This window comes from Ostrea edulis, chromosome 3 (genome assembly GCF_947568905.1).
Source record: "Ostrea edulis chromosome 3, xbOstEdul1.1, whole genome shotgun sequence".
NCBI classification, from domain to species: domain Eukaryota; kingdom Metazoa; phylum Mollusca; class Bivalvia; order Ostreida; family Ostreidae; genus Ostrea; species Ostrea edulis.
Genome location: NC_079166.1, coordinates 9,377,900 through 9,390,147, shown reverse-complemented (window position 1 = coordinate 9,390,147; position 12,248 = coordinate 9,377,900). Strand labels below are relative to the sequence as shown.

At 36.2% G+C, this 12,248-nt stretch overlaps 1 protein-coding gene across 3 annotated transcripts in view; it reads right to left on the bottom strand.

Annotated features, from left to right (window-relative positions):
- LOC125674716 (uncharacterized) overlaps nucleotides 1-12,248 on the bottom strand; it is a 133,208-nt gene that overhangs the window by 99,132 nt on the left and 21,828 nt on the right. For all 3 annotated transcript variants that reach the window (XM_056159904.1, XM_056159905.1, XM_056159903.1), the window contains exons 9-10: nucleotides 5,552-5,632; nucleotides 1,525-1,749 (exon numbers count right to left, since the gene is read on the bottom strand). In XM_056159904.1, coding sequence (XP_056015879.1) covers nucleotides 1,525-1,749; nucleotides 5,552-5,632 — 306 coding nt within the window. The remainder of the gene's footprint in view (nucleotides 1-1,524; nucleotides 1,750-5,551; nucleotides 5,633-12,248) is intronic.

Sequence of the window (12,248 nt, the reverse complement as noted above, 5' to 3'; positions counted from 1 at the left end):
GAAATTAATAGAGCAATTAATAAACAAAGTTGAATAATAAATATCCCATGAAGATACAATTTATGAATCTTTTTCCTTTATTTCTGAACATAAAAGATATATATTTCCTTTGATTCCAACGTGTTCATAAGTCATTTAACTATTCCTTGTTTAAACTAACTCCAGGATGAAACAAATAATGCCGAAAAATAAATCAAAGCGTGTAGATCATGCCTACCATGCTTGCAGACCGTTCACAACCCTCTCCCCGACCAAAAATGTTTCAATCTTTCCTGACGAGAAGTTGTTTTGAAATAATTTTATCCGTATTCATACACGTACACATGTATATAAAATATATAGGTTTATTTAAAAACTGTCTTTGGGAAGAGGCCTGGAATATACAAATTGCTAATGTATTTTGACACACTCAGAATGATTGTACAAAAAAGAGAAACAGACGCACCATTTCATAGTCAGTTTCAATGAATTTAATAGAACAATGAATCAATAAAATTTGATCAATCACTATTTCGCGACGATACGATGTTTGCATATTTTTCTTTTATTTCCGAAATTGAAAAAAAAAATCATTCGTGCTCATAAGTCATTGATCTAATAAGTAAAAATGAAATTTACCGCGTCGTACATAAGCAATCATTTTAAAATGAATCATTATCATTTCATTCAACCTTTTTTAATATCTAGAATACTGCCATTATATTGAAACTATTCCTAAGCCCAGGATGAACCAAATAATACCGAAAAAATCAAAGCGTGGAAGCCACGCCTACAAAGTGGTCACCATTTTGTGCGAAGCGTTTCGTGCAAACCGCTCACCGTTCCGTGCAGAACCGTTCACTGTTCAGGGCAAGAATCGTTTCATACCGTTCCGTGCAAGTGGTGTAGTAGTACGTTTCAGGGTCTGTACATAAGATGTATACACGCTATCCACACTTCAGATCCCTGTTGGATGTATAGTCTAAAATGCCAACCCTTGATTGGGGCCATCAATCGACAGATCTAAGTCGTTAAAACAGGTAGTGACAGTTCCATCGCCAAACACTCGGCATCAGGTGTGAATATCACGGGTCATCGGAGATGACCTTAAAAACGGATGTCCCGTGTCACAATAACACCTATTGTGACACGGGACGCTAAAGAACCCTCACTGCTCAATGGCCGTAAGCGCCGAGCAAAGGCCTTAATATGAAGCTCTTAACCGGTCTTTGTGATGTATCCATATGAGTGAATAAATCTCTGGAGAAACATTAATCAAGATAAAATAAATTAATTAATCGGGGCTACCCTCCTTTAGAATTAGCTGAATGTAGCAAAATTGAAATATTTCATACATGGTATCGTGTCATAGAGAGACTATAAGTGCAACATCTTCCATAAAAGCACGTTTTTCTCTACATCTCAATATATTTTCTAGTTTTCATCTAAATCTAAGAAAATTGATGCATTTTTCATCTTAACAATTCTTCTAAATAAACTAGATATCACACTCCGACATTGTAAAAAAATCAGTAAAAGATTTACCAAGAACTGTGGGTTCTTTCCAAGTAAACCATCTATCATGTTGTTGATACACCGCATTGGAGTTTTTACAGGACACTGATTATATAAGCATGTTATTTGGACTTCAGTAATGTCAGCTCCTAATATGTTTCCTTCGCACTCTGAACGCCGTTCTTTCTGAATTTCCTGGAGGCACTTTACGCAAAACGCATGGTCGTGAACACAGTATCTGTTTCGAAGATGGACCTAATTGAAGAAATTAAGCATTGCATGTCAAGTATTCGTCTAGTACAAGTATATATTTCAGTTAAAACCAATATCACGATTACATGATTCTATGCAAAGTCTACTACATTGATTTAAGAAAGATCGATCCTCAAGTGATGTCGGAGGTTTTCGCAAAATCTTTATTTAATCAAACTTTGCGCCTAATGAAAATATATCGCTTGAAGGAATTTTATATACAGAATGGAATAAAAAAAATCTGGTAATTTATTGATACTGAAAAAGTTTATATTTTCCTTAGATTATCAATTATTTATAGTACCAAGAGGCCCATGAGCAACATTGCTCACCTGAGTCACATTTACCCATATTTAAAGATCCCTATTGTGTCCCAAACCCATTCGTTTTATTCTTTTTTTAATCAATTCTCGAAGTCTAAACAATTGCCATTAAAACAGACGGAACATACAGTATAAATATTGCACTCGTATACAGTCATTTGTAAATCTATCTGTACTATTTTTTCACTGTAAAAAATATTAGGACACAACTTCTTATCCAAGATACATTATCATTATAGGTAGCATAAAAATACTAAAAACAAAACGAAATGCGGATTTTTTTTTTTTGATTTTTTTTTTTTGATTTATTTATTTTATTTTTTTTTTTTGAGAATGACAAAATTGGAGGTGTATTATATATGCTAAATCCTAACTATTTCTGGTTTTAGTAGGGACCAATATAGGTCGCTGATTTTAGTGTTTATTTCATTTAATATACCTTTATGTAATACAAGAAAGCTGACGATGAGCAAGCCGTGGTCATTTTCTGCCGACAAATAAAATAGCTATTGTACAGGTAGTTTGCTCTAATAGGTAAATAACGGTACTTCACCCCGCAGGGGTGTAACTCTGCCCCGCGATGAAAATTCCGCAGAGGGATAGCGCGGGAAGGATTAACACACGGGGCGGGGGGGGGGGGGGGGGAGAGACGCAGTCTAATACAGGATCCGCGTTGGTCATACTGTACCCCCCGGGGCCATGATTTTTATAAACTTGAATATGCACTACGTCAGAAAGCGTTCATGTAAATCTAAACTTTTCTGGCCCAGTGGTTCTTGAGAAGATATTTTAAAAAAGATTATTCCTATATATTTGTATGTAAAACTTTGATTCCCTATTCTGGCCCCATCTTACCCTCGGGGGCCGTGATTTTAACAAACCTGAATCTGCACTTCTATGACAGGAAGTTTGTTTATGCAAATGTAAACTTTTCTAACACAGTGGTTCTTGAGAAGAAGATTTTTGAAGATTCTCCCCTATATTTTTGTATGTAAAACTTCGATCCCCTATGGTGACCCCAACCTACCCCCGTGGACTATGATGTTAAAATACCCGAATCTGCACTATGTCAGGACGCGTTCAGGTAAATGTAAACTTTTCTGGCCCAGTGGTTCTTGAGAAGAAGATCTTTAAAGATTCCCCATATGTATTTGCATGTAAAACTTTCATTCCCTATTGTGGCCCCATCCTACCACCAGAGTCCATGATTTTAACAAACTTGAATCTGCACTATGTCAGGAAGCTTTTATGTCAATTTGTATTTTCCTGGTCCTTTGGTTCTTGAGAAGAATTTTTTTAAATATTTCCCCCATATATTTGTATGTAAAACTTGATCCCCTATTATGGCCCCACCCTACCCTCGGGGGTCATGATGTTAACAAACTTGAATTTGCACTATGATGAGAAGTTTTCGTGTAAATGTAAACTTTTCTAGCCAGGTGGTTCTTGAAAAGAAGATTTTTAAAGATGTCCTCTATATATTTGCACATGTATGTAAAGCTTCGATCCCCTAGCTATTGTGGCCCCAACCTACCCCCGGGGGCCATGGTGTTAAATACCTGGATCTGCACTATGTCAGGGCGCGTTCAGGTAAATGTATACTTTTCTAGCCCAGTGGTTCTTGAAAAGAAGATTTTTAAAGATGTTCTCTATATATTTGCACATGTATCTGAACTTTGATCCCCTATTGTGATCCCAACCTTCTCCCGGGGGTCATGGTGTTTACATAATTGAATCTGAACTATGTAAGGAAGCGTTCAGGTAAACTTTTCTGACCCAGTGGTTCTTGAGGAGAGGATTTCTCCATTACATTTTTATCCCTATTGTAGCCCATCCTACCCCCGGGAACCATTATTCAAACAAAAATTGAATTTGCACTATGCCAGGAAATTTGTATATAAATTTCTTTCCTGGCCCGGTGGTTCCTGAGAAAAAGATTTTAAAATATTTCCCCGATATCTTCACATGTAAAACGTTGATCCCGTATTGTGGCCCCAACTACCCTTAGGGGCCATGTTTTTAACAAACTTGAATTTGCACTATGTCAGGAAGCTTTCATGTAAATTTCGACTCTTCTGGCCTAGTGGTTTGTGAGAGGATTTTTAAATGACCCTTTGTATTTTTGCAATTATCTCCCTTTTGAAGGGGGATGGCCCTTCATTTAAACAAACTTTATTCAAGTTTGGTTGAAAATGGTCCAGTGGTTCTGGAGAAGAAAATGTGAAAAGTTTACAGAGAGACGGACAACGGGTGATCAGAAAATATGACGTGAGCTGTTAGCTTCGGGAAGCTAAAAAATGTTGTCAGGGGCAATAACTGTTATGCTCGAATTTTCTTTACTACATGTCTATTATGCTTTCCCCAATATCTACAATCAATTTCAATGTATTTATACAGGTTTTTTTTAAACTTTTCACATCTAAAATTTGTCATTTTAACAAGTTTTTATTTATTTTCATCATCCTGTTTAATAAAAATATGTGATTTTCTTCTGTTGACACATACTTCTGTTTTTGTATGTCTGACATCCTTAACAAGGTGGCAACATACACATTTTCTTTGGTTATTGATCAAATTAAACTATATTGAGTGGAAATTCATGCTGTTTTCCCACTTTTAACCATTGAGGTGAAGATTTACGAACAGTGACCAATCTCATAACTTCTCTAAGCAATACAAAATAAAGAGTTGAGCAAACACGAACCACTGGATATACCAGAGGTGGAGCAAGCATCCTCAGTCGGCCGGTCACACCAGCCGAGAGCCCTATATCTTGATTAGGTAAACGGAGTTATCCGTAGTCAAAATCAGTGTGCCAAGAACGGCCTAACACTCGGTATTTATTATTCACTAATAAGTGAATGGGATTGGGCAACAGACATGGCCTATTTAAGCCTTCATAATGAATCAAACACATGCACATATGTAGTTATGATTTGTGAATAAGATAAAATGTATTAAAAAAGAGATACAAAGCTATGTATACTAATGAAAATAACCATGAAACAAGAGAAGAAAAATACCGTAAATCTGGATAGTTTTGCGTCGATTTATATTTGCGAATTTGAGTAAAAAGCCTATATATTTATTTTTGTGTTTCTTATTTTTGCGAATTTATGTACAAACCTACTAAAAAACGTGTAAAACATTATTTTTGAGAAAAATATTTTAGCGAATTCAATTGACTCACAAAAACTCTAAAAATTAATCGACAGCAAAAATAACCAGATTTACGGTAGTAGAAATAGAAAACAAAATAGCAAATGAACAAAACAAAAACACACAGAAATACCGGTTTGAGCATAAGTGAATTACAGTAGATTATTTCACATTTTTAAGAAGCACGTCCGACAGCATTTGACCCAATGATAGGTTGTACGGCAAACTTGTCACATGCGAATAGTGCTACCTTGATATTCAAATTTGTAGGATCACTCAAACGCATATCCATATCTACTGAAAATGTATGAAAATGAACTTACGTGTATATCTTTATCATTGCATAAATTGTCTTCTCCACATCTACAGCATTTACATGACGTAATCTCGAGAAAGACTGCTGTCTGTATACGAAACAAATGTGTTTGTTAAATGCAATTTCCCCAGATTGTGGACAATGTTTACTTATTAGGATCACAGCCGGATAAAGGAGTCACTGAAAGAAGAGACCCATGATTTCCCGTTGCTGTAAAAGTGTTATTTACGTGTGGGGGAAATTTACACTAATTCAGTCACTGTGTATTTCCCCCCATGCGTACTGTTGGACGTGGAAAAACGCATACTTAATTCCCAGCGTAAATAACCACTTTCACAGTAATTGATTTACGAATCAATAATTTAATAGTTATTGTAAATACACACAATTCAACGAAAGGATATAAAGAACAATTTACGAAAACGCGGTTATTTAGTTAATGATGCAGAAAAAGAACTTAAGAAAGTAGATTAACTGCACCGATTAAATTTCCTAAACTACAGAAGGAAGGCGAAGCAGGGTAACCGTGTTCCTTTTGTGGTAGACTATCCTAAAGGACTTTCCAATATTCATAAGATTTTAAAAAACCGTCAGAAATTCTTGAAAATCCTGACCGCCTCAAAAGTGTTTTTTAGAGATATGCCCATAGTGGCTTTTAAAAGAGATAAAAAGAGACAAAATTCAAAAGACATTCTAAACCGAACACGGATATAGCGAATTTACGGATATAACGAAGTATAAATTCCTAGTCCCCTTGAATCAAAAATGAACGTAAAATCACCTTTTATAGCGATTTTTTCATTTCAAACTCATTGTGATTTTTAACAATCCCTCTCCTTTGCCATAAAGGATCCACACTTATTACGATATCTCTGTTTGTATTTTTTCAAAAGAGGTTGTTAATACAAAACAATACTTACACATGCGTTTAGCAAATATATTATCGGTATTGTTTACTATTCTTGAATTTGAAGTTTGATTGCATTTATTTTATCGTACACTCGTTTATTTGTGTAAAACAACAAGTAAATGACAACTGCGATAGATTGTTTGTATGTATTGCACATATTTATTTTGACATTTTTTGACCTTCTGGTAAAAAGTTCGATGTCGCCGTCTTTTTTAAATAAAAATGCGTAACAACGACCATTGAAAATAGGCCTAATATTTGAATACAGCGTTATTAGAATGTTCAACAGTTCACAATGAAAAGAAGAAGTGTTTGTGTATTTGGATTTTATTCACGTTGTTTCTTTGAATCTGAGGGCGAGAGGAAATCCTGAGGCACTTTATTAAGTTAGAAATCTAGTAGAGACTGTGCTTGTGAATGCTTGGTGCCGCAGCATGTCGAGGTACTTTCGATTAGGCCTGTCCAGTAGGCGGTTGACTCCGTGTTGAAGATAATTCTGTGTTTTCTAATCGTAATATTTTTGAGTAGCCTAGTTATTGATCGAGTTGACATTTTTATGACCGTTAACTTGCATTATGTCAGTAGGGGCAATATCATTTTAATTTTGCTATAAGAGAAATTCTAAATAAATACAGAATAACAAATTATACGCTTTATTTCATGCATCGATATGCATCAACACAGAAAATATATCATCCAAGCGGGGACGGTGTTAAAAGTAGTTCGGACCGGAAGTGCTTTATCAAACTTGCAATATACACCACATCAATCGGCAATCGGATCACGCGCTCGTCCTTTTCCGTAACCGGTATGTAATTCATTTGCGGTTACGGAAATAGCCGAGTAGTTACGATTGTACACCACATTTATGAGATTTAGACTCTTACCCTTTTCAAATGTTTTTCGCGCAATATCAAGTATGGCGTTACTTTTCAATTGTAATACTCACTGTGACGTCATAAACCGGTTACGGAAAAGGACGTATGGCATACCAAACGTTGCAATATTTGATCTTTTCCATTTGTATTCTATATTTTCCATTTGTATTATATATATTTTTCGTTTGCATTGTATAATTTCCATTTGCATTGCACAATTTTTCATTTGTATTGTATCCGAGGGATTGTTTATTTTGATTTGTTACGAAGGATTTCATTAGTTTAGGTCCCACTTATATTTAGCTGTCACCAGCTGTAGGCCGATGACGTACCACAAATAGACTGAGACTTACTATGCTCAGCGCACAGTAGCGTAGCAGTGGGGTTTCTTTAACGTGCCAACTCCTGTTGCAACAAGGGGTGTCTGCTTTTAAGGTCACATTATCGGTGATTCTCAATTTTAAATAGCCATGCGTTTGGCGAAGTATTAAGTACTTGGTTACTAGCTTGAAAATACGGATGCATATTTAATTGCTGTTATAAAATTTAGAAATTCATTTCAAAATTAAGGATTATCTCCCTCACGCATAGCTCTTATCCTTAGACGAATTTGACTCCACTTTTCTGGCATACTGTTTTTTCCCTATAATATAGCTCTAAAACTTCATTGTTATTTCGGATTTCAAATATTTCGGTTGAGCATCACTGAAGAGACATTATTTGTCGAAATGCGCATCTGGTGCATCAAAATTGCTACCGTATAAGTTTTACATTAGCTATATTTACGTTTAAGGTTTGATGCAGCAATGACACGAGTTGAACTCGAACATGCGACTTCACGGTTACGAACCAAAGGGTATATCACTGAACTACCGCGATCGGTTCCATATTAAGGACTAGTTGAACATGCATCTATCTAGCAATGAGGAATCTTGCGCCGGGCGACCCCCTCCCTTCACACATATGATATTTTGTATAGAAATGTCGAAAAAAAAAAGCATGAATGTACGTTTTATTTTGTCCGAACGCAGTTGTTTCAGGGAATCTCGTCCTCCCCCTGCACCCCCACCCCCCTCCTCACCACCAAGGCTTTGCCCTGGACTCACTTGGAATTTTAAGACAGTCCCCAGACATCCAGCAGTTTACTGCATCCTCTCGTTCAGAATTATCTAGAAACACGAGACTAGTTTGAATATGCTGATCACATTAGGCGCATAAAAGCGATAAATTAATGGGGGGGAAGGGGGGTTAGATCCATTCCATTTAGCAAATACGGTACATTCCTGCGAAACGTGGCTCCTGAACTTGACCTCATCAACATCTCGCGCATTTCCAAATTCGATATACGATAACTTAAGATTAATCCATTTAATAGTTGTAACAAACCAAACTCAATGTTAACAATTGGTGGAGACCCAAGGGCCGAATTCCCTCGAATCTACTGAATTCTGACTAAATAAAATGTGCATGTTTTTCTGGACAGTTATATTAAAAAATTGATCGTGCTGGGGGGAGGGGATTCCCCATTGCTAGAGCTAGCTACGTATTTTTAAAAATAACTAGCCCTACATGGACCTGGTCGCGGTAGCTCAGTGATGTGGGCGGGAGGTCATGAGTTCGGGAACCGCTCCTGCCATTGCCGCATCAAACCTAAGACATAGACAAAGGCAATAATTGCTTCTTTGCCAAACACTCGGCATTTCAAAATGAGAATCACGTGTCTTTTCGACATGACCTTAAAAACAGATATTCCGTGTCGGTGCAGGTATTGGCACGATAAAGAACCGTCATTGCTACGGCCCTGTGCGCTAAGCACGTAGACATTTGTGGTACATTTGGGAACAATTCTCAAACCAACGTTAACTAATGAAATCCTTCTTAACAAATCAAAATAAACAATCCCTGGGATACAATACAAATGAAAAATTATACATTATAAATGGAAAATATAGAATACAAATGAAAAATCATACAATGCAAATGGAAATTGTACAATACAAATGAAAATTTATGCAATACAAATGGAAAATATAGAATACAAAACAACAATTATGTAAATAATTGCATTTATGTGTTGAATGCTGTTTTTTGTATGTAAATGTTAGTAAGTTAATATACTTTTTGAATTGTTTGTAACTCTGTTGCTTTGATTTTTCTTTATATGTAATGGTTATCTTCTAGCATCCGAGTAATATTCACATTATCAAATAGATGGGCGGTCCTTCTGTCACGAGTGCGCGGAGCGCACGAGTGAGAGAAGGACCGTCCATCTCTTTGATAATGTGAATTTTACGAGGATGCTAGAAGATAACCGACTTGTCACATATTTCAAAAGCTTCTCATTTTACATTTATTGAACCATACATTCAATACAATGGTAGATTGCCATACACCATCGTCGGACGATGCATGTGTATATAAGATTTAATACGCTTTACCCGTAAAACAGCAAAACTAACTTAACGAAAATTGATTATCCCTGTCAGTATCAATCACATATTGGTGGCTTCATAAATATTTTTTTCAGGAGTTTAATCTATAGATGTTTTAAAGCTGTATGGTCCGAATTACAATATTTTTTTCCATCTCGTAAAAATGCTATTAAATCATCGCACGTATGTAGTTATAAGGCTGTATGACATATCCTACATTATTTCATCTGTTTTAACCCAAATTATTTGATTTTAAATCGATGTTTACAAATAACCGCGTCACCCTGCCATTTCAAGTGACAGTCACGTGACCAGTTCAAACTTTCAGATCATCGTTGGTCTTATCTGTGTATTTTGTTTCAACAGTACCGTGCCATAAGTTTAATAGAAATAAAAATATCAAATACCTCTTAGTAATTCGTTGTTTTACGCTCTTTCAGCCTTAAAACTAGACAGTTGCTTATGAGTTAATACATCATGTTGGGATTCCCCTGACGCGCGTGGGTCTATTGATAGACGTGTATTATGGGATGATTTATACATGTACCTGCTATATTTACGTTCTAAACAATATTCTCACTGTTTTCTTTTACATACAGATGTTTTCAAGCATGTAATTAAGGAAAAGTTAATAACTTTATAAAGTAATTAATCTGCTTTAAAGTAATTATGTACAAAAATAATACATGAACATCGGGTCATACAGCTTTAAGAAAACATGTATAACACAAATATTAAAGTAGGAAAAGGATTAAATACTTGCATTAGCAAACTCCTTATAAAATGAGAGAAAGAGAGAGAACTATTTAACAATACTGACTGGGGGGAAAAACGGTCACAGGTATGTGTATATCTGTTACATAACAATTCCTGTCTGCTTCAACGCCCATCATCGATCGGCGCACGCTTACCCGTAAAACAGCAAAACTAACTAATCGAAAACTGATTATCCCTGGCAGTATCTATCACATATTGGTGGCTGTATAAAGTAGGAAAAGGATTAGACTTCCATTAGCAAACTCTTTATAAAATGAGAGAGAGAGAGATCTAGCTATTTAACATTACTGACTGCAAAAACGGTCATGGGTATGTGTATACATGTACTTGTTACATAACACTTCTCGTCTGTTTCAACGCCCCAAACATCGATCGGCGCACGCTTTACCCGTGAAACAGCAAAAGTAACTTCACGAAAACTGAATTATCCCTGTCTTGTTTCTATTGTGTAATTCTGATGTTAGTACCGCCCATGCGATAACAAGGTGGGAGGAACTCGTTTGATCACATATGCGATAAAAAAAACACCTGTTGATGATAACCAGATACAATTCCTGAACAACAAAAGAAAATCACTGTAAGTAAATGTGACAAATAATGTTACTGGTATTCTCCCAGGCCTTGCAGGTGTCAGGTGCCATATTATGTAATTTTGCCCAGTTCTGCAGTTGCGGCAGACTTGTTACGCAATTCCGAAATTCTTACCCCCTTGGCTGATAACAGCCAATCAAAATTTATTATCATTGTCACGTGTTTTGATGCTGTCGGTAACTGACCAGTCAGCCTTGGGTCATTCTCGCTTCATCGAAGCTATTGATAGCATCAAAAAATTTGGCACAGTAATTGAATAAAACAAATTGATCTTAAACGATTTCTGGTAAATCGGCGTCATAATCATTGTAAGTGCTGTGCAACGCATTATTGTGGTTTGTAGTGAATGCGTTTGACTATCATTTTGAGCTGGTACCGGTCGGGGTACATATGCACAGTATACAATGAACGCAATAAACGTGTGTATGGTAGGACATTCTTATATCCGAAGACTCAAGGAGTATTGTGCGCAGACAGGGACTGAAAATTTGGATTTGGATCCATGTGCATTCAATATCACTTTCAGAGGCAAAGGAGGACTGCAATCGAGGAGATGTGATTCGCGCTCCGAACTTCTATGTTTTGACATTGTCCCTGATATTGTGTTTTTTCTTTTGCCGAGTTTGACTTTTTCCTTTTACATACGTGTTACCTTTAGACTTAGCTGCAATAATGTAGCCATCTCCGATGTTTTTTTCGGGGGGGGGGGGGGGGGGGGGGGCTACAACTCCTTAGAATCTCCGTAATGTTGCAAATTTTAAACATTTTACTGACTTTCTTTACGTACATAAAATGAAATTCTGTGTTTCTTAGTCAATATATAAATTTACAACCTGCAACTTACGATTTGTGAGGTTCTATTCTACCGTTTTAAACAATTTAGATACATTAAAAATTTTCGATTCATATTTGTGCGCCATGTTTGATGTACTGAAGTTTCAACTTCCGATTGTCAAGTTATTTGCATGCCATACAAGGTAGTATTTACATCAATGGACAAGTACGGAGGAGAAAGCTATATTTCGTCGGTATTGAAAAGGTTTGAATTTAATATCAAGTTAAAAACCGAACAGCAGAGTGTAAATTCTTTCTGCAACCATATCATTTTCCTTTCTT